General features: G+C 40.6%; 1 protein-coding gene across 4 annotated transcripts in view; it reads right to left on the minus strand.

Annotated features, from left to right (window-relative positions):
- USP45 (ubiquitin specific peptidase 45) overlaps window positions 1–22962 on the minus strand; it is a 74062-nt gene extending 51100 nt beyond the window's left edge. For 3 of the 4 annotated variants that reach the window (XR_004343645.1, XM_030316020.2, XM_032593228.1), the window contains exons 1-5: window positions 22926–22962; window positions 18189–18298; window positions 13134–13306; window positions 11170–11273; window positions 7373–7473 (exon numbers count right to left, since the gene is read on the minus strand). Coding sequence is in view for 3 of the 4 variants with exons in the window: in XM_030316020.2 (XP_030171880.1) it covers window positions 7373–7473; window positions 11170–11273; window positions 13134–13306; window positions 18189–18288 (478 nt within the window). In the remaining variant the exon portion in view is untranslated. The remainder of the gene's footprint in view (window positions 1–7372; window positions 7474–11169; window positions 11274–13133; window positions 13307–18188; window positions 18299–22925) is intronic. The other variant, XM_032593226.1, reaches the window with a different exon arrangement.
- Window positions 22963–23360: the final 398 nt, after the last annotated feature.

The raw sequence follows: 23360 nt of genomic DNA on the forward strand, positions 1-23360 counted from the left end.
TCCCCTGCCTTGGAAGTGAATAATAATTACTTCACCTGTCTGTTCTCAAAATTCCACTAACTCCCAGTTAACCATTAGCCTTAAAAACCTTTAGTTGGGACACCTGGGTGGCTCAGTTGGTTAAGCACCCAACTTCAGTTCAGGCCATGATCTCATGGTTCATGGGTTTGAGCCCCACATTGGGCTGAGCTGACAGGATGGAACCTGCTTGGGATTCTCTCTCTTTCCCTCTCTTTAACCCTCCCCCAGCCCCATTTGTGCTTTCTCTCTCAAAAATAAATACATAAACCTTAAAAAGACAAAAAATCTTGGGACGCCTGGGTGGCTCAGTTGGTTAAGAATCCAGCTCTTGATTTCAGCTCAGGTCATGACCTCACAGATTCGTGGGGTCCTGCTCTGCGCTCACAGAACAGAACCTGCTTGGGATTCTCCCTCTCTCTCTGCCCCTCTCCCATTTCCACTCTCTTTGTCTCTCTCAAAATAAATAAATAAACTTTAAAAAAATCTTTAGTTCCATTATAATTTGGTACTGCCACATGTATAAGTAGGTATACATACAAAGGCATTCTTATCTATCTCCTTATTACAGTTAAGTGACTCTTCTAAAACACAAAACTTCTTCATTTAAAATCTATTAGTGGTTGCTCACTGCCTACAGGATAAACTCTAAACTTACACGGCCCTTCAATATCTGTTCCTGCTTACCTCTAGTCTCACCCTCTCATCATCCTCCAATATCACAAAATTCAACCTTGCAGCTCCACTGAATTCCCTGAACATATCAAGCTCCCTCACCAATGAGCTATTTCCTCTGCCTGGAACACACACTCCTTTCCGCTGTCCCTAGCTCATTTCTACATATCCTTTAGCTCTTGGCTTAGAAGGCTCTTCCTCTAAATAAAACCATCCTGGCTCCTACAGTCTACATTAGATACTACTCCAAAGTGTCTTCACAGTCCCCTGCACTTGCTCCATCACAGCCCTACTTAAACAAGCAATTATTAAGCAATTACACGTGATTTGTTAATATCTCTCACTTGACCAAAAAATCAATAATGGCAGAAACAGAAATAAATCTGTTTTGGGGCACCTGGGTGCTCAGTCGGTGAAGTGCCCCACTCTTGGTTTTGGCTCAGGTCATGATCTCATAGTTCATGAGTTCAAGCCCTATGTCAGGCTCCATGCTGATGGTGCAGAGCCTGTTTGGGATTCTCTCTCTCCCTTTCCCTCTGCCTGTCTGCGGCTCACGTACACCTGCTCTCTCTTTCTCTCAAACATTAAAAAAAAAAAGATTTGTAAAAATGTTAAATAATGCCACTTACTAAGTTTGTATTCTTTTATAAAATAGTTATATTTCCTAAAAACATACAATTTGTGTTAACAGGTCATGGAAATTCTTGCTATTTTCAGTGATTTAATAAATACTGTAATTTTTTAATTTCCCATATGATATTGATAGATGTAAACTACCTGATCAAAGCAGTTTAATTCCTCAATAATTTTTAAGAGTCTAAAGGGCTACTGATGGGGCGCCTGGGTGGCGCAGTCGGTTAAGCGTCCGACTTCAGCCAGGTCACTATCTCGCGGTCCGTGAGTTCGAGCCCCGCGTCGGGCTCTGGGCTGATGGCTCAGAGCCTGGAGCCTGTTTCCGATTCTGTGTCTCCCTCTCTCTCTGCCCCTCCCCCGTTCATGCTCTGTCTCTCTCTGTCCCAAAAATAAATAAACGTTGAAAAAAAAAAATTTAAAGGGCTACTGAGATCAAAAGCTAAGATTTACTGAACTAGCAGTGTTTAGAAATGGATGGGGCACTGGCTTTGATTCTCTGAGTAAAGAAGCTAAGTTAGATTTATTAGACATGAAATTGCTCAAGCTTTGCATAACAACATGTGTAAGTACAGGTACAGGCTTTTCTCTCGGCAGTTATTTTTCTTAGAGCAGAATATAAAAAGGATCTTTTTAAAGAAATTTTTTAATATTTATTTATTTTTGAGAGAGAGACAGAGCACAAGTGAGACACAGAATCTGAAGCAGGTTCCAGGCTCTGAGCTATCAGCACAGAACCCGATGCAGGCCTTGAACTCAAGAACCACGAGATCATGACCTGAGCCGAAGTTGGACGCTTAACAGATTGAGCCACCCAGGTGCCCCAAAAAGAATCTTTTAAAATCATTCTTATCCTCCCACCTAAAATACAATATAGTTTCATATTCTTTTAAAATTACTGTATGCAGACATTTTTATATTTCTACAGTCTTCACAATTATTTAAAATAGCTGCATAATCATATCTAGCATTCCTACAAACCTCAATAACAACTTTCATGTCTGATTTTTAATGTACTTTATAAAAACATACTTAAACCTTATGCAACAAAAAATACTGCAGATTACTATCCCAAATAAACTTACTTCCAGAATGCCAACGAATCTTATTTTAAATCAAACTTACCTGAGAGATACTGTAGCTTGAAACACAAAGATAATGACATTTTGACCTAGAACTTCTGGAAACCCTGACCTCAGAAGTATGTCTCTCCCTATCTGTGAAGGTTCCACACTCTCTCAAATTCCCTCAATAACCTTTTTCCATTATTCCAGGTGCTACCCATGGTTCCATAAACACAATTAAAGGCTACACCTGTGCTTCCCACCACCGGTAATGATTGCTGCTCTCATCTCTACCTAAAACTCTACCTTGAAGGGTCAGCTTGAAAGCCAGCTCATTCATGATTCTTTCTCAGTTCCTTTCAATTGAACATTATAACCCTTTTGGAATATCTGAAAACCTTTGCTTGAACTTCAGTCAAAATACAACTCTGTTCTGCTTATCTATATTCTTTAGGACAGGAACTGTCTTATCAATCTCTATTCCCTGAAACACCATGGAAAAGAGGCAGGTGCTGTTGAGGAAAATGAGGCTCAGATGAATAGTAACCTGCCAGTGACTGAAAGAGTCAAATCTGAATGCCAGATCCCCCACCCCTGACAAAGCCCATGTTCTTTCTACCATATCATTCCATGCTCCCTTCCTTATATCCTTTTTGATAATAAATATTCAAGAAATCTGTACAATTAAATGGAATTAGACTGGCTTTTTCTTCATCTCAAGGAAACTCTAAGGTTAAAAAAAAAAAAAATCCAGAGAAAATAATCCCTGCAATTGTACTTTGGCTGCCCTGGCATCATATCCCTACGTATCTTATGGCCAGAAAAAAACACATAAAATGTGTGGCTTTCAGGAGACAGCATTAAGACCCACATCTATTCCTGAAATGTTAAATGTCTATCATCATCATATTTTGCCAGTTCTTTATTTGAGCAGAATCACAGCTACAACTAGTATGCCTGGGACAGAGTAAGATTTCAATAAATGTCTGTTGAATAAATAAATGAGTGAAAAAAACAACCATTGCTTCAGCTGTCCAGGCACCTGTGTTTACCTCCTCCAGTTCCTTCACCAATTTCTCCACCATTGTTGTCTCAGAGCAATAGCTAACAAAAAAAATTACATATTGAGCTGCAGAACATACAGCCGAAAAACTAGTATATTTTAATACAAATTTTCAGTTTCTGAATGCCACCTACTAAGCAATTCAATTGTGGGCCAAAGGCATTTCAAAATTCTCATGTCCATTCACCCAGTCACCCCAAATCCTGAGGTGTGTACTGATTTTTCCCACTCTCCCTCACTCACATCGAATCCACCCACTTTCCATCAGTGCCTCTACCGGTTTCTCACCTGAGAAACCTCCTTGACCTTCGTAATGATCTCCTCACCTCCACTCTTAACTCCAACAGTCCATACAGCAATTAGAGTAATGTTATTAAAAGACGTTGAAATGACTGTTACTCCCCTGCTTAAAACACTTTAGTAGCTTCCATTACACTTCCAATAAAATAAAAATTCTTTACCATTGAATTCCTTACAGTATAAAGTATAAAACCCAACATGTAGTACCCTTAAGTACACTTAATATTTCTGAATGAAGGGGCACCTGGGTGGCTCAGTGGGTTAAACATCCAACTTTGGCTCAGGTCATGATCTTGCGGTTCATGAGTTTGAGCCCCACGTAGGTCTCTGTGCTGACGGCTCAGAGCCTGGAGCCTGCTTCAGATTCTGTGTCTCCCTCTCTCTCTCAAAAATAAATAAACATTAAAATAAATGTTTTTTTTAATTTCTGGAGACACTGTTTCCCTATATACTCATTTATATTAACATGTGGGGTTTTTTTAGAAGAGTGTGGAAGATTTTTTATTTTTACCAGAAAACTCTCCTCCTCTTCTTAATTGCATGTCAGGATTAGTACCAGAGAGCAGCACCTTGTAGGTTAACAGTAGTCATCAGACTGAGCTAATTCAGCTCCATGGAGTAGAAAACCATACTTAGAAAGCATGCCAATACATGTCTTAACTGGAGTAGCAAACTTTTATCTGTACATCACTTTTTTTTTTAATTTACATCCAAATTAGTTAGCACATAGTGCAGCAATGATTTCAGGAGACTCCTTAATGCCCCTTACCCATTTAGCCCATCCCCTCTCCCAAAACCCCTCCAGTAACCCACTGTTAGTTCTCCATATTTAAGAGTCTCTTATGTTTTGTCCACCCCCCCCCCGTATTTTTATATTATTTTTCCTTCTCTTCCCTTATGTTCATCTGTTCTGTGTCTTACAGTCCTCATATGAGTGAAGTCATATGATTTTTGTCTTTCTCTAATTTCACTTAGCATAATACCCTCCAGTTCCATCCACGCAGTTGCAAATGGCAAGATTTCATTCTTTTTGATTGCTGAGTAATACTCCATTGGATATATATACCACATCTTCTTTATCCATTCATCCATCGATGGACATGTGGGCTCTTCCCATACTTTGGCTATTGTTGATAGTGATGCTATAAACATGGGGATGCCTGTGTCCCTTCGAAACAGCACACCTGTATCCCTTGGATAAATGCCTAGTAGTGCAATTGCTAGGTCACAAGGTAGTTCTACTTTTAGTTTTTTGAGGAACCTCCATCCTGTTTTCCAGAGTGGCTGCACCAGCTTGCATTCCCACCAGCAATGCAAAAGTGATCCTCTTTCTCCGCATCCTCGCTAACATCTTGTTGCCTGAGTTGTTTTAATGTTAGCCATTCTGCAGGTGTGAGGTGGTAGCTCATTTTGGTTTTGATTTGTATTTCCCTGAAGATGAGTGATGTTGAGCATTTTTTCATGTGTTGGTTGGCCATCTGGATGTCTTCTTTGGAGAAGTGTCTATTCAATGTCTTTGCCCATATCTTCACTAGATTATTTGTTTCTTGGGTGTTGAGTTTGATAAGTTCTTTACAGATTTTGGATACTAACCCTTTATCTGATATGTCATTTGCAAATATCTTCTTCCATTCTGTTGGTTGCCATTTAGTCTTGTTGATGGTTTCCTTATATTAACATGTATTATATATTATTTGTATGTCAGGTAACAACATATGTAGTTAACAAAGTATATAATATATAATACATTACTACTGTATAATAAAGGATTTGTCTGCCTTTTGGCCTCCAGCTTCCTGAAAAGTACTCTCTAAATCCTTGGATTTCCAGAGGGATGGGAGTGTCTTTCTTATTCTTGGTGAGCTCCTAGACAGCTTATGCTAATAAGATTACTCAGGATGGCAGCTAGCCATGCCAGAAAGACCAATGTGTGATTAGAGGATAGGGGTACTGGAGACTGAGTTCAAGCATGTGGCCAATGATTCAATTGATGCCTAGTCCATGAAGCACCAATAAAAACTCTGGACCACCACAGCTCCAGATAATTTCCCTGGTTAACAATACTCTGTGTGTATGATTACACATTGATGTGCCAGGAAGGTGATGTGTCCTGACTCCACAGGAAGAAGATACAAGAGATTCATGTTCGGGACTTTCCCAGTACTTGCTCTATGTGTCTCTTCTTTTAGCTGTCCTGATTTGTATCTCTTTTTTTTCTATCATAATAAAACTAACTTTAAGTATACACTTTCCTGAGTTCTCTGAGTCATTCTAGGAAATTACTGAGCCTCAGAGGGATAATGGGACCCCCTAAATTTATAGCCAGTTTGTCAGAAATGTGAATGGCCTGAGAACCTCTGGGCTTGAGGATGGTATCTGAAGTGAGGGCAATCATGTGGGGGGACTAAGCCCTTAATCTGTAGGGTCAGCCAACTCCAGGGAGTTAGTGTCAGAACTACACTATGATTACATAACAAATGTCACCTCACAAATATGTGCTGGGCACTATGCAAGCATTTCTACACACATTATTCTAAATTTTTATAAAACATTATCTCTAAGCCTCACAATAACCCCACACAATAGAGTTACATCCTAATTTTTTTAATGTTTATTTTTTGAGAGATACAGAGTGTGAGTGGAGAAGGGGCAGAGAGAGGGGGAGACACAGAATCAGAAGCAGGCTCTAGGCTCTGAGCTGTCAGCACAGGGCCTGATGTAGGGCTCAAACTCATGAGCTGTGAGATTATGACCCGAGCCAAAGTTGGACGCCCAACCAAATGAGCCACCCAGGCACCCAATCATCCTAATTTTTAAAAGTAAACTAAGCAGTAAAAGACACATGGACAATAAGTAACTTAAGTGGAGCCTGAATTCAAACTCAGCACTGTTTCACTCAGAAGCCCACAATCTAGTCACTACCCTGTCTGGCCTCTCATATTAGTCATGTAAATATAACACAAGATAACATCACAAGAGTGCTACTTAGGAACGCATGGCACTTGTGCTATGAGGTCAAAGTAAAATCTAGGGTACTATTTATGAATTTATGAACTCTTTATATGAAAAGCTCACATAAAGTCAATATAAATATATATTTTAAAATTTTTATATTTATTTTTGGGAGAGTGCAAGTGGGGGAGGGGCAGAAAGAGGGGGACAGAGGATCCACAGTGGGCTCTGTGCTAAAAGGTTGACAGCAGTGAGCCTGATGCAAGGCTCAAACTTACAAACCTCAAGATCATGACCTGAGACGAAGTCGGATGCTCAACCAACTAAGCCACCCAGGTGCCCTTATTTTATTATTATTTTTTTTAATGTTTATTTATTTTGAGAGAGAGAGAAAGAGAGAGAGCGCACACACTTGTGCATGGGGGGAGGGGGGGTATTTTCTTTCTTTATTTGAGAGAGGAAGAGAGAATCCCAAGCAGGTTCAGCACTGTCAGTGCGGAGCCTGATGCAGGGCTCAATCTCACAAACCATAAGATCATGACCTGAGCCAGAATCAAGAGTCAGACACTTAACCAACTGAGCCACCCAGGCACCCCAAGTAAATCTGTTTTAAAGTAAATATAAAATATCATACTTTAATAAAAATTTCTTTAGCAATTGCTTAACTTACTTGTTTGTGTTTTAGAAACATGTTTCTGGAGAAAATCAACTGTTTGAGCCAAAACCTTCTTATTACAGTGTGTTGATAATTTTTCATCACATTCGTAACACCTGAAAAAATATAAAATGTAAGCAAATATTATGAAAGTATCTTCAATAATGTTGCACACCAGGTAATAAAGTTGATATTTATCGAGTCTTATACTTAAATGAAGGAGGGGCAAAAAAAGTATACCTAGGGTGAGACATTAGGGAAGTCTAGAGAAATAAACAGGAGACAGTTCAGGCACAGCCTTATTCAAATTAAAGTTCTGGTAGTTTATCCTAAGTGTAATGGAAAGTCATGAGGAGTTTTGTAAGCAGGGAAGTGACGTGATCCCATTCACATTTCACAAACAGCACTCTGACTAATGTCAGATGGAGGGAATAGGGAATAGAAGCAGGCCAAGGTAGAAGCAGTGGATTTGGATAAAAATGAACAGATTTAATTTACACATATTTCAGGAACGAACAGAGAAGTATCCAAATAACTGCCATGGAAAGGGGGAAATGGATGAGGGCATGTCAGTGATTCTCAAACAGAAGCAATTTTGCCCCCCAGACCCCCAGAGGACATTTGGTAATATTCTGAGACATTTTTGCTTGTCACAACTGGGGAAGTGCTACTGGCATCCACTGGGTAGAGAATGCTAAACATTCTACGACATACAGGATGGTCCTGTCACAACAAAGAATTATCAGCCAAAATGACAACAGTATGGAGACTGAGAAATTCTGGTCCAGAGGAAACAAGACTTACTGTGAGTTGAGAATGTTTAAAGCTGGGTGATGGGTACAGAGGATTTCATTATACCATTTTGTCTACTTTTGTTAAAGAATTAAAAAAACAAAATAACATAGAAAAGAAAGTAACTGCTAGGCTTCTGGCTTGAATACTTAAGTGATGAAGTTTCCATTTACAGAGATGGGGAAGACTGGATAAGAGTTTTATTGTGTGTGGGCTTCGTTGAGAAGACAGGGCTCTCAAAGAGATTTTCTTTTTTTTTTTATTTTTTTTATACTTTTTTTTTCAAAGAGATTTTCAAAAGCACATTCATTTTTAGAAAACTGTCCTCCACTAAGTTTACTCATTAGTGCATATAGTTTTAAGAAAGGTTTTTTCTATATACTATCATTACCTGCTTCCTTTATCTTCATAAGATCTAATGGTCAAACAAGAAAATATATTTGAACCTACTGAAAATGTTTTTTTTTTTAAGTGTTTTATAAACATGTTATACCAACACCACTTTACATATTCACAATATTCTTAAATTATTGGTGGTCCTGGGATCACAGCTATAAACTAGGTATGGGTTCCTTTTCTAAATAGCACTCAAAATGCAGTCAAATATTTACTCATACTCAAAATACAAACATTACTCTATCACTTGCATACAGATATACAGATAAATCTGTGAAGGAAACAAGTCACAGAAAACCTTCCCAAAATATCTTTCTAATAGACCATGATGGAATCCAAACAATGTAGTTACAGTTACCAGGCTTACACTACAATATGTGCTCCAATTTTACTTATGTAACTATTGCCTAAAATAATAAAAATTGCTCATTTGCAAGGTGCCTGGATGGCTCAGTCAATTGAGTATCTGACTCTTGATTTCAGCTCAAGTCATGATCTGAGTGGTGGGATCGAGCCCTGTGTCAGTTCCATGCTGAGCATGGAGCCTGCTTAAGGTTCATTCTCTCTCTCTCTCTCTCTCTGCCCCACTGCTCACTCTTTCTCTCTAAATTCAAAAAAAAACTGAAATGTCAAGGAATTTTTACTGACATTGCTATCTAATTTTTACGTGTTATGAAATATATTGTAACTTTAAGGTACAAAAAGGAAATGTAAAGAAAAACCACATAATGGCAGTGAATTTGGAGAAAAGAGGACAGCTCACCATAAACTAGTTCTACTTGCTTCCATCAGAAATAACTAAAACCACTTACTTGAGCATCTACTACGTTGTAAATGCTTTACATGCATGTTCTAATTCCTCACAACAACCAAAATGTATTATCATTTTAAAAATAAATAGTTTTAGGGGCGCCTGGGTGGCTCACACAGTTAGGCATCTGACTTCGGCTTAGGTCATGATCTCATGGCTCATGACTTCAAGCCCCACATCGGGATCTGTGGTGACAGCTCAGAACCTGGAGCCTGCTTCCAAGTCTGTGTCTCCCTCTCTCTCTGCCCCTCCACTGCTTGCCCTCTCTCAAAAATGAATGTTAAAAAAATTTTTTTTTAAAAGGAAAATAATTTTACAGACTCCCCAAATGCGACTTAAGTTATTTTCATTATAACATAAATCCAACATTCCACTCACAAAACCCAATAAATTGATCACCCTTATAACTCTATTCACCTATGAAAGCAAAATTACACAATTAAGCATAAAAAAATTATAAAATCAATAAAGTTAAAACTAACAACATTATGCTAGGTAAGGTGTTTTTTTCCCCCCTGAAATTACATCACGATTCACACCATCTTTATGGTCCTAAGAGCTATAACACAAGTTCTGACATAGACTCACTTGAAATGAGCCTATTCTACCAGGTGCCACTCAATTCCCCCTCCACCTTCCTCTATTCCTATGGTCCTGGAACCGGGCTCCCCAGACCAGCAGCACTGGCAATACCTAGGAACTTGTTAGAAGTGTAAATTCTTAGGTGCTACCCAAGAACTACGAAAGCAGAATCTTTAGGCCCGGGACCCAGCAATCTATTTCAACAAGACCTTCCTGGTGATTCCGATGCACCCCATAGTTTGAGACCACTGCTCTGTTCAGATTACAGAGAAGTTATCTGCTGAGCTGCCACATATGGCAGCCTCTTCCTCTCCCTTGGCTCCACTGCATCGTTTACATAGCACGTCGCCTCTGTGCCTTCCTCATTCTCCCCAGTGTTGTTACTTGGGGCCAACAACAGCAAAAACACAGATGGGGCAAGCACCTGACCCGTGCCCTGGATTAAAAAAGGTGATTAACTCTTCTATAAGCCGAAACATCCTTGTATTACCTTTAGGTCCCTGAAATGAAAACACAAAGTTAAAACAGTTTTGTGTTAAAGAAAACTTGAAAACTTCCGGAAATTCATTCAAGGAGAACTTGAAAACTTTTGTAGGAGTCTGAAGATTCCAATTAGAAGATTTTTGTTGCAAAACATATAGAAAGCTTTTCAATACAGTATCCATTTATGCCACTGTAGTAGTGTGTTATGCTGGTAAGAAACTAGGGAATCAAAACACTTGTTTTAGTGCCTGGATTTTTACTTTGTAATCAGAAAAAAGTAAATGATACTTGATGTAACATGAGTATCATTTTTATGCAACATGGGGGAACTGGATTTGGTTCCCAGCAGGGTTAAGTAGTAAAATCACTGGCGTTTCTACAAACTACATATGCCCAGGCTTTCCCTTTCCCTTCAGGGAATCACCAAACCACTTGACCGCCTGAAGTACCTTCCTTCTCTAGAACTCTAGAATTCTGTGTTAGCAAGTTCATTACGAAAAATCAGCTAGGAAGGATGTTTCTTTACCCTACCAAGAAAATGCTAAAGAAAAGTAAAGGGATGACTAAATTTTTTCTTATTTAAATTTTATATTCATGGGTAATGTTAATTTTCTTACAGTATTCTAAAGATTGTGTTCAGGCTAAAAAGCATCAGCTGGTACAACAACTTTAAATATTTTACCTTGTAAAGCTTGGAGAGAAGATATTTTTTGTAGTGGACACAAGTAGTGACAAAAATCTAACTTACCATATAATCCATGTGCTCAGACTAATTGTAATACAATGAGATTCTGTTCTCTGATTCTTGTAGTGCTTCACTGAATGATGGCTTTCTGAGTTTCTACCGCATCCCTAAAGATGAACAGAATGCTATTTGTACAATTTACATTTACGTTTCTTTCAAATTATTCAAAACCTAAATCATACTCAAACGTATACTGAAAAAGTTTTGTTTTTAATTTCAAGCAGGAAGGACAAGTTTCAGAAAGGAATATAGATTCTCATTAAATTTAATTTCTTGCAAAGAGGCTAACTTGCTTTTTGTTATATAGTATTTACCGGAAACAATCATGATGCAAGTGAATTTCCCTATTATTTAAAAATGCATACACTCTCTGCCTTTTACACAGTGGGGCATCAAGCATCCCCGCAGACCAGTGCCCCCTCCTATACACACATTTTCTAGTACTGTCCACACCTCCACCCAAACCCACGACAACTCATGAGACTCAGGCCAAAATCATAGTAATTTCCCTCACCAGGCAAGTAAAGAACTAAGATCCAATTCTGGTCAATGAGACATGAGGGGCAGTCTGCTGGATGTTTCTGGCAAAGTTTTATATATTAAAAAACAAAACAAACAGGAAAGGGATATCTTTTTTGCCCTTTCTGGCCTTTGGGGATTGCTGTGTGATACATAACACATGAAAGATCTTTGGCCATAAAAAGTCATGAAATTGAGATTGACACAGAAGAAAAATGGAAGAAATCTCAGTTTTCAGTGCTCTTTCCATTGAATTAACTAACCCTGAAGTGGTCCTCTTATGGACTGTCAATGAGAGATAATAAGGAATTCTCTTATTTTAGTAAAATTATATACATCTTAAATATGTTATTCAAAAATTATTAATGATAGGGGCACCTAGGTGACTTCAGCTTAAGTCATGATCTCATGGTTTGTGAGTTTGAGCCCCACATTAGGCTCTCTGTTGTCAGCACGGAGCCTGCTTCAGATCCTCTGACTCTCTCTCTGCCCCTCCCCCACTTGTTCTCGTTTTCTCTCTCTCTCTCTCTCTCTCAAAAATAAACAAACATTTAAAAAATTATTACAGGGGCACCTGGGTGGCTCAGTCGGTTAAATGTCCGACTTCGGCTCAGGTCATGATCTCACAGTTTGTGGGTTTGAGCCCCGCGTCAGGCTCTGTGCGGACAGCTCAGAGCCTGGAGCCTGCTTTGGATTCTGTGTGTGTGTGTGTGTGTGTGTGTGTGTCTCTGCCCCTCACCTGCTTGCACTCTGTCTCTGTCTCTCAAAATAAGTAAATGTTAAAAAATAATAATAATAAATAAAAAATTATTACAGTATTTATTAATAGCTTCTAAGCTGTTAAGATAATCGTTTTAATGGTTTATTTATTTATTTATTTATTTTTGAGAGACACAGAGACAGAATGTGAGTGGGTTAGGGGCAGAGAGAGAGGGAGACACAGAATCCGAAGCAGGCTCCAGGCTCTGAGCTGTCAGCACAGAGCCTGACGCGGGGCTCGAACTCACGAGCTATGAGATCATGACCTGAGCCGAAGTCGGCCGCTCAACTGACTGAGCCACCTGGGTGCCCCAAGATAATGTTTTTTTTTTTTTTTTTAAAGAATCATTTCATAGAACAAAATTAATTTAGAAAGATGTAAAAAAAAAAACTTGGATTCATTTCATAAGTAAATACAAACAGGTAAAGACAGGTCCAGGCCTGAGAACTACTGTGAGTAGGTTGGCTTCCCTTTCAAAGTATTTCTAAATCACACATGATCACTTTCTGAAGATAACATACCTTTTACTTTACCTTAACAAAGTTTCTAAGTTCAGCCTTGGAAAGGTCTATCCAAACATGGAATAAACTTATCTTAAGTTCTAAACATTACCAATAGTCCAACTCATAATAAGCATTTAATAAAAATATTTAAGACTAAAGTCACAGATAAAAATCACTTTTCTCACCTGAAAACCACACTTGAGGCACAACCAAATGTCAGAGGAAAGTACTGGCTGCCCATCACAGAATCTTCTTTCCCTTAAACAGTCGGAGCAAACTGACCACACATTCTCAGCTATTGCTTTCTTCACATGATTCACACTGATGGCAAGATTTACATGTGGGCAAGTGAAACCTACTGAATAAGACATAACAAAATCTGAACAGTTTCTTTGCTAAACCAAAGTGCTATCATCATTTAGCAAAAATCAATAGCATGAAAACGCTGTAACTAAAAAGCAAAGAGATTAAAAAAACCAAGTAACTTAAAAGGATACATACTGCAAGGCCCCATTTATAAAGCACTTGTGAAATAACATAATTATAGAGTTGGAAAACAGATTTGTGGCTGCCAGGAACTATGGGTGGAGGACAGGTTACCTATTATCAGGTAACACTTGGGATGGTGATGGTACAGCCAGGTATCTCAATTGTGGTAGTTACAAAACTACACATGTAATTAGACTGCGTATAGAGTTATACACACTCAAATACACACATATGAGGCCTTGTAGATCTGGTGAAATCAGAAGAAGCTCTAAGGATTGTAGTGATGTCATCTTCCTGGTTTTAATATCATACTGTAGAAATAAGATTAAATCAGGAGAGGTTGGGTGAAGAATGAATGGGACCCCCTTGTGTATTTCTCTGTACCTTCCTATTAATTTAAAATCAGGTCAAAAATAGGGGCGCCCAGGTGGCTCAGTCAGTTAAGTGTCCAACTTCGGCTCAGGTCATGATCTCACGGTTTGTGAGTTTGAGCCCTGCATCGGGCTATGTGCTGACAGCTCACAGCCTGGAGCCTACTTTGGATTCTGTGTCTCCCTCTCTCTCTGCCCCTCCCCCTCTCACACTCTGTCTCTCCATCTCTCAAAAATAAATAAATGTTACAGCGCCTGGGTGGTTCAGTCGGTTGAGCATCCGACTTCGGCTCAGGTCATGATCTCATGGTCTGTGAGTTCGTGCCCTGCATCGGACTCTATGCTGACCGTTCAGAGCCTGGAGCCTGCTTTGGATTCTGTGTGTCCCTCTCTCTCTGTCCCTCCTCCACTCATGCTCTGTCTCTCTCTCTCTCTCTATCAAAAATAAACATTAAAAAAATTTTTTTAATAAATAAATGTTAAAAAAATAAACTAAAATTAGGCCAAAAGTAAAAAGTTTAATAAATAAAGGAGATAATTTGCTGAGCAGCTGTGTTAATAAGGATTTTGAATATATTTTCTTCTCATTAAGATACACACATAAAATCTTTCCACAGAGCCTACCTCTGCTCTGATGCTATTTTCATCCCTGTTGGGAGAAAGGAGAGAGAGAAGAACAAACAATGGAATCATTTACAGGTACAAGAATTGTCCTTAATGAATTTTTTTAAAATTTTTTTTTAACGTTTATTTATTTTTGAGACAGATAGAGACAGAGAATGAACAGGGGAGGGGCAGAGAGAGGGAGACACAGAATCTGAAACAGGCTCCAGGCTCTGAGCTGCCAGCACAAAGCCCAACGCGGGGCTCGAACTCACGGACCGTGAGATCATGACCTGAGCCGAAGTCGTACGCTTAACTGACCAAGCCACCCAGGCGCCCCTTAATGAATATTTTCAAATAGCAAATGACTTTGCATAGCCCTTAATTATCCTTTATAACAGAGTCCCACTGTGTGCACCGTGAGGAGACAAATGGCCAAAATGACCTAATATGTTTTTATTTCTTCAGATAACCATAGTCTTCTCGCAAGGACACAATGACACTTCCATTTCTCCAACTTCAACTATCCCAAACACCAAAACTACAACTATCTGCCAAAACCAAACAATGAAGGAAAGACTGAGTAACTTGAAGAGGGAAACAGGAGTATGTGCATTTCCACTTTCTCCACTTCCCTTCCTAAACGCCCAGCACTCCTTGCCCCTATTAGTTAACTAGAGAGAGGCTAAGCATTAGTCCCATCCATCCTGAAGGCTAAGAATGTGACTCCTGACAAGTGATTTGTTGTAAAATATAATTTACTTTCAGCAAAAGTAATGTGTAAATCTGATAAAAGATTAAGCCTTCTCATTGTACACCAAGAGCAAGTTACAAGAATAGACACAAAAGGAGTAACTCTGAAGTCCTGTATTTGAAAAGGACACACGCCATTAACGAAAGGGGTGTTCTGGGGAAGACTGATAGATGACCACACAAGAACAGGACCTAGACATGGTTTACCAAATATCACTGCTTTGAGTTTTTATATTTTAAAATTCTAAGTGGAAAAATCATTCCATACACTTTTTTTTTTTTTTTAATTTTTTTTTTAAATGTTTATTTTTGAGACGATGCAAGAGACAGAGTGCAGGCAGCGGAGTGGCAGACAGAGGGAGACACAGAATCCGAAGCGGGGCCCAGACTCTTAGCTGTCAGCCCAGAGCCCGACGCGGGGCTTGAACCCACGAACCGTGAGATCATGACCTGAGCCGAAGTCGGATGCTTAACCGACTGAGCCACCCAGGCGCCCCCATTCCATACACTTTCTATATCATCTCTGGGGTGGCATCTGGCCAGGGGACAACTTAACTAGTCTCTGATTCTATAAATCAGACTTATAAAACTGAAATTGTTAGTGAATTCAGAGATAAGTAAATTCATTATAAAAAGGTTCCAGGCCTCTAAATGAATTCTATTAGCTTTTAAATGCCTCAACCATAGGTACTTTTTATAAAGAAATCTGAAAGTTCAAAGTTTTTCTACAAGACTAACCAGTGTTTAAACAGTATTTATAGGGGCATCTGGTGGCTCAGTCAGAGAAGCAGCCAGCTCTTGATTTCCACTCAGGTCGTGATCTCATGGTCATGGCTCTGCACGGACAGCATGGAGCCTGCTTCGGATTCTCTCCCTCTCTCTCTGTCCTCCCCCCCACTCATACTCACCCTCTCTTTCTCTCTCAAAATAAATAAACATTTAATAAATAAGTAAATAGTATTCATAATCTCTTGTGGGGGGAAACATAAAAATTTTTTTTCTGTGCTAATAAGGAGATTTCCTCAGTTTTCTGTAATTTAATTATACAATTGTCTAAATTTGATTTGCCAAACAAGTCCTCTAGGGATTCCTGAAGAAAATTTACAAATGTATTGAAGTCTACCGTTGTTCCACATTAACAAATCAGAAACAACAAGTAAAATCTCCATGTTTTTCATCTTAAGTATTAATAAAAACTCCACAAGGAGGTATTCCAGTTTGTAAATGGTCTAAAATCAACACTTTCCCATTCTCTTCCCAGAACCACCCAAGGTCAACAAGAACACGAAACAAAAAAACCAAGTTCATTTTCAGAAAAACCAGGAGACAACTGAGGCCCAGAAATCCCAAATAGGAGTGTATACAGAAGGAAGCAGAGAGAACACTGCAGCTGTAGACTCCACAGAGAACGACGTGTGCTTCACAGACAAGAACAAAACCGAAATCTCTGTGCTGCAACCACACTGGCAGGAGCTCCCCTGTATCCAGTTTTGTTTTAAGAAGCAAAAGGCGGCAACGTCTCATTCACTAAGTGAGAAACAAAAGAACAAGCCATGTTTGCCAGAAATAGTCTTCTCTCTAAGGCAAGGGAGAAGGGATATTTTGGATTCTGAAATAACCCAGGGCGGCATAATCCTGTTGGGTGGGAAGAAAAGTGACCCTCCTTCAAAGAATGAAAGAAATGAGAAATCAAAGCCACAAATTCTATGCCAATATAATAAAAAGGAAAAACAAGTGGCACAGAAATAATTGCCATGAAATAAAAATACAAAACAGAAGCAAAATGCTCCAGCACAAGGTGGCAAAACAGTAGGAAGTGACCAGCAGGGTTCAGGAAAGAAATGGAAGAAAAAAAAATAAACCACAAAAATGACGGCAAAAGTAAAAAGGGCATAAGGTGAAACAGACACTGCAGAAAACACTGTAAAGATAAAAATGAAAACAGCAAGCAAAATGAAAAGGAAACAGGAGTTTTAGAAGATTTGAGGAAAAAGAAACTAGAAGACAGGCAAGGAAGAGTTAACATAAGAATACTCAGAATCCCTGAAAAAAAATCATATCCACAGAATAAAACAAATGCTTAAAGATATAATTTAGTCTTCCCTCAATATAGCAATCTAGCTGTCCTCAAACACTTTCCAAGTTAAAACCACGTAAAAAGGAAATAAAAGGGGTGTCTGGGGGGCTCAGTCAGATGAGCGTCTGACTTTGGCTCAGGTCAAGGTCTCACAGTTCCTGGGTTCGAGCTCCTCATTGGGTTCTAGGCTGACAGCTCAGAGCCTGGAGCCTGCTTCAGATTCTGTGTCTCCCTCTCTCTCTGCCCTCCCCTGCTTGCACTCTGTCTCTCTCTCTCTCTCTCTCTCAAAAGTAAATAAACATTTAAAAAAAAGAAAGAAAGAAAGAAAATTTTAAACAACTTTTTAAATGGAGAGCTGAACTAGTAAGAAAGTATGAATCCTCAGAGGACAAAACAGAGGTCATGAAGCTGAAGAGAAAACCAAGTCCAAGGCGAGCAGCTCCCAGAGACGCCTCCCGGCCTTGAAGGCTTGGTTTTAACAGGCCATGAAGAACGGGAAACAAAAAGATGCCAATTCTAGGTTACTTTATAAACTAAACAAAAGTCTCAATAAAAATATCAACAGGATGTTCTGGAACTAGACAAGCTGATTTTAAAGTTCATGTAGAAAATAGTGAAAATAGGGACCCCTGGGGGGCTGAGTCAGTTAAGCGTCTGACTTCGGCTCAGGTCATGATCTCACGACTCTTGAGTTTGAGCCCCGTGTCGGGCTCTGTGCTGACAGCTCGGTGCCTGGAGCCTGCTTCGGATTCTGTGTCTCCCTCCCTCTCTCTGCTCCTGCCCCACTCATGCTCTGCCTCTCAGTCTCTCAAAAATAAATAAATGTTAAAAAAAAAAAAATTTTTAAAAGAAAGAAAATAGTGAAAATAAAGGGCAAAGGATTTAATTAAAAACAAATATGGTTATTTTCCGCAACACTATTAAGGATGCCAGATATCACAATTTACCAGCAATGTCGTCTGAAGAGTCTTCATCACGAGGTATAGCAGGCCTTTTACTTCTTTTTGCTTTCTCGGGTAAAGCTTTGGAAGGTTCTTTCACCCGCATCTGTTAGTTACTGAAAAGATGGGGGGGGGGGGGGGATGAACATACTTTAATCCTCAAAATGAAAATTTTAGCTACTGTACCTTATGTATATTAAAACTGAAATGACTTCTATTTTAGTTGGGCCTAGGAAATCAACAGAGGGAGAAGAAAACATCAGGTGAAACCAAAGAAATCTTTATTAAACCAATATACAAATGCACATGACATCTGACTTTTACCAACTACTCCCTGGAAAAATGATGCTCACGTGAATGAAAAAACTAAAGTTCTGATCAAGGAAATAAGTGCTGCTTCTAGACCATGTGCTCCCCTTGCCATTTTCCCATCCCACTAGCTAGGAAATAGTAAAAGCTGGAAAAGCACAGACCAGGGATGGAAACCGTGTGCCAGCCCTACCTGCACTATATGACCTAGCAATGAAGTGAGAAAGAAATAAATTGTTTTACGCTACTGCATTTTTTTCTCCACTTTTTTATCATGAAAAAATTTACACTTCCACAAAAGTTAAAAGAACAATATAATAAGCACCCATATATTTACTACCTAGATTCCACCCAGAGAAATTTTGCCATATTTGTTTTATCTAAACATCAGCGTGTATAAAGAGAGACATATATACACGTATGTGGGTATGTTTGTTTTTGCTCAACTATTTTAAAGGAAGTCGCAAAGAACATGTCTCTTTTAAGAACATTTTTCCACATAATCTCATCATCATCACATCTAAGAAAATGAACAGTAATCCCCTATTCTGATATTCCATCATATTCTAACCTCTTCAGCTGAAGCATCTTCCATACTGTTTTTTTTTTTAAATCAATCAATATTCAGTCAAGATTTGCACTCTGTATTGGTTCTGTCCTGTTGATTGTTAGTATCTTTTAATCTACAACTGTTCTTCCCATCTTATACTTTCCTAAACACTAGCTTTTTTAAGAGATCAGGACAGTGCATATGAGCCACCTTAAAGATGTTGTTAAAATGAGGATTTCGGTTCAGCAAGTCTGGTACAGGACCTGAGGTTTTGCCTAACAAGCTCTCAGTTGGAAGGACTGCTGGGAGTCCATTGCTACACTTTCAATAGCAACATCGTATAAAGTACCACACTTAATTTGTCTCTTCATGGTGTTACTTACCTCTGTCCCTTACATTTCTTAAAACCCCAAAGTTAATTCTAAAAATTTTAGATAAAAAGAAGCATTTTTTAAAACCATTGTACTTGGAGTCTCTGTTAAAGTAGCTTAGCCTAAATGCTACCTAATATCTGTTCCATGGCTAAGCTATACTGTAATTTTCATAACTGTTTACTTGCTTTTATTGATCAAGGTGGAAGAATCTTTCAACTCAATAATAAATTCTGAATCTTGATTCAGTTCTACCATATTCCACAAAAGGGAGTTTTGGGGTTTACCATTTTAAGAGCCATTTCTTCAACTCCAGGAGTCATCACTCTTGAAATGAATTGCAACAAATCATGGCCTTCAGGGTTGGAGATCTACAAAGCCTCTGAGTTCCCTGACCATTTCTTTTTTTTCCTCCAACTAGTCTCCACACCCAACATGGGGCTTCATGATCGTGAGTTGAAGAGTCAGATGCTCTACTGACAGAGCAAGCCAGGAATCCCGACCATTTCATTTCTGACTGCCTTTTCCCTCCAAACTTCCTCATCCACTTACCCCTACAGTTCCACCTTGCAAAATCACTAATTCAGGTATTCCCTTCCCTAATCACAACTGGTTCCTCCAGCTTGCCTGATCAGCCACTCCTTATTCACTTTTAATGCGCAGGTTGACAAGAGGCTGCCTCTCACCAAGCACTTCCATGATCACTACAGCAAGGCACAGAGATGGGGAAGTGGCAAATGGAGTGCTGGCTCTTAAAGCTTCAGAGAGGGGCGCCTGGATGGCTGGATCGGTGGGTTAAACATCTGACTTCAGCTCAGGTCATGATCTCATGGCTCATGAGTTTGAGCCCCGCGTAGGGCTCTGTGCTGGTAGCTCGGAGCCTGAAGCCTGCTTCAGATTGTGTCTCCCTTTCTCTCTCTGCCCCTCCCCCACTTGTGCTGTCTCTCTCTCAAAAATAAATAAACATTAAAAAAAAAAAGCTTCACTGGAAAATGACATATGTCGCATCTGGTCATATTTTACCAGCACAAGCAAGTCATAGGGCCACATTTAACTTCAAGTAGACATGGGGCATATGGGGGTGGGAGGTGGACGTGTACAAAGAGTGCAACCTTACTTACCATGTACATAGGAAGAACAAAGTATGAAAGCACAGCCTTAAGGACTACCGTATCACTCCTCTAACACAAATTCAAACCTAAATGAACCCAATAACTACTTTCTCCACGTCTCCATCCAAACAGGCTGGAGAAAATCTTGTAAGAAAGCAGACTGGGTTGCTAAATTCATAACACAGTCTCAATCTCAAATGGATTAAGACATGCCATTATCCACTACACTTTCTGGAAAACTTACTTACCTACTCCTCACACAGTCATCTGAAACCTTTCTCACTCTCCCAAACCTCTCACTCCTCCATCTACTTACTTCTCAAAATAGTATCTAGTCTTCTACTTAACTGAGGGGGAAAAAAAGACAATCAGATGGCAAATCTGATCTTTCCACCCCCAAGCCTACAGTTACCTCCAAATATTTCAACTTGATGTCCTCAAAATATAGGCATAAGTAATAGAATCTAGGAAAAATGGCCATGAGAGACTTGTCACACCTTTTCCCCAACTGCACAGATAAACTCTAGATAGGCAATGGCACATAATGCTGGCAGAACAACAAAAAAATCAGGTGTTTGACCTATAATCTGCAAAAGGTCTGTAAAAGACACTCAAACTTGGCAAGTAGAGTTAAGTTCCAGTGATTTTTCTGACATATGGAATATATCTAAACAGAATTACTTCTGGACAGCAACCCACTATTTAGCAATCACTTATCTGGATAGCTTTCCTTTTCAGTCCCCTTTAAGGCAAAAAGAAAATTAAAGTTCAATTAGTAGAACTTCAAGTTCTTTCTACCACCAATATTGGATCTGGGGAGTTCCAAGCCCACCCTCACATTTGGGGATTCACTCGAAGGACTCACAGGACTCAGCATGTAGTTGTACTCATAACTAATTTTTATTACAGCAATGTCGTATGGACTACAGCCTGGATCATAATGTAAAAAGACACAAGTGAAGTTTGCAGGAATCCATGTGCAGGCTTATGTTCTCTCCCTCCCCGAAAGGGTCAAACAGAGCACTCTTTACCCCAAAAAGGAAAATCTAGCAATGTCTGTGCAATGTTTCTGTCAGGGAACCCATAACAGACTCACAGGCCAGGGGGGTTTTATGGGGGCTGGTAACTCTGGCTTAACTACATAGCTCTCTCCCAGATGCCAAACAAGTTGTAGCCTTGCAAAGCGGACCTTTCTAAGGATAGCAGCCTCAGGGCCGGTGTGTTAACTCTTTTCAGCACAAATAAGCTCTGGCCTTTTTTCTCACGTGGTTTCTCAAACAAAACTTTTCAGTTTTCAACTTCAGTATTACTCTAACATCCGTCTTTTCTCTGCTGTAGGCTGTGCAACTTATTTAGAGATGTTTGCATTTTTTTATAAAAAGATGCTACACAGGGCGCCTGGGTGGCGCAGTCGGTTAAGCGTCCGACTTCAGCCAGGTCACGATCTCGCGGTCCGTGAGTTCGAGCCCCGCGTCAGGCTCTGGGCTGATGGCTCAGAGCCTGGAGCCTGTTTCCGATTCTGTGTCTCCCTCTCTCTCTCTGCCCCTCCCCCGTTCATGCTCTGTCTCTCTCTGTCCCAAAAGTAAATAAACGTTGGAAAAAAAAAAAAAAAGATGCTATACAAACAAAAGCCCATATTCTCAAAGAAAAAACAAGAGAAAAAGAAAAAAATCATTTTTCCCTACCCTTGGACTCTCTCTCGGGCAGTTGTTTTCAGCGTGGGAAGGACACACTGTCCTTTTAGTTATCAGGCTGCAAAACATGAACAGCACGTGCATACTTTTGCTGTGCATCAGGCTCGGCTCTAAGCACTTCAAAGATGCTATCACACTTGATTCTCAACAATCACCTTTTGAAAGAGGTTACTATTTCTTCCCTCATTTTACCCTTGAGGAAACAGACACACAGAAGTTAAGTGACTTGCAGAGGTCCGGGAGCCAGCGAATGGTGGAGACTCGGACCCCGGCAGCTCGTCTCCAGGGCTCCTAATACTCTGCGATGCTTCCAAAACCCCGCGGTGAGCCTTGCTTCCTTCGGTTCCTACCCAAAGCATCCCAACTTTCTCAAGACAAAACGCGTAGTGAGGCGAGAGCGCGGGAGGGAGGCGGGAAAAGGGTGTCTGGCCGAGCCCCGGTCGCGATCGCGCGGAGACGCGGGCCCCTCCCCGCGGCCCCCCTCCCGCCCAAACAACCCCGGCTCCTCCAGCCGCCGCCCAGCCGGGCCGCACTCACGCGGCCCTCGGCGACCGCCTGGAACCCCCCCCCGCCCCGGCATCGCGAAGTGGGGAGGGGTGGAGGCGCAGGACGCCTCTCTCCCAGGCCCGTCCTGCCACAAGAGGCTGGAGGCGAGGAAGCGACGACCGACATACTGCGGCAACCCCAGCGCCGCAGTCCGGACTCACCACGCCGGGCCGAGACGCCGCGTCTACAACCTCAAGAGACTGCGCCTGCGCAGCCGACCTCCCCGCCGGCAGGGGCGTGGCCTCGTGCGCCCGCCCCACAGCCGGGCGGGTTCCAGGCCGCGCTTCTGGCGGTCGGGCATCGGGAGTGGGGCGTGGACAGGGCGGGGTCGGCTCGCGTCGCGCCTGCGTTCTCTAAGTCTGCAGAGTGCTACAGGCCAGGCTAATCTTAGAATAATAGCAACTGGCTCCTTGTTGCGTCCCGAGTGTAAGGGAGTGCGCCCCTCAGGCCTTCCCCGAGTCGGGGACTTAGGTCCCACTTGTTGCTGAGGGCCTAACGGGATAACCTCCGACTTCCCTCCATCACCCTCTTCTGTACGATAAAGTCACATCTAACATTTGTCATATGTTACCTTGCATTTTTTCATTATTTTTGGC

Source organism: Lynx canadensis, chromosome B2, assembly GCF_007474595.2.
Source record: "Lynx canadensis isolate LIC74 chromosome B2, mLynCan4.pri.v2, whole genome shotgun sequence".
In the NCBI taxonomy this organism is placed as follows: domain Eukaryota; kingdom Metazoa; phylum Chordata; class Mammalia; order Carnivora; family Felidae; genus Lynx; species Lynx canadensis.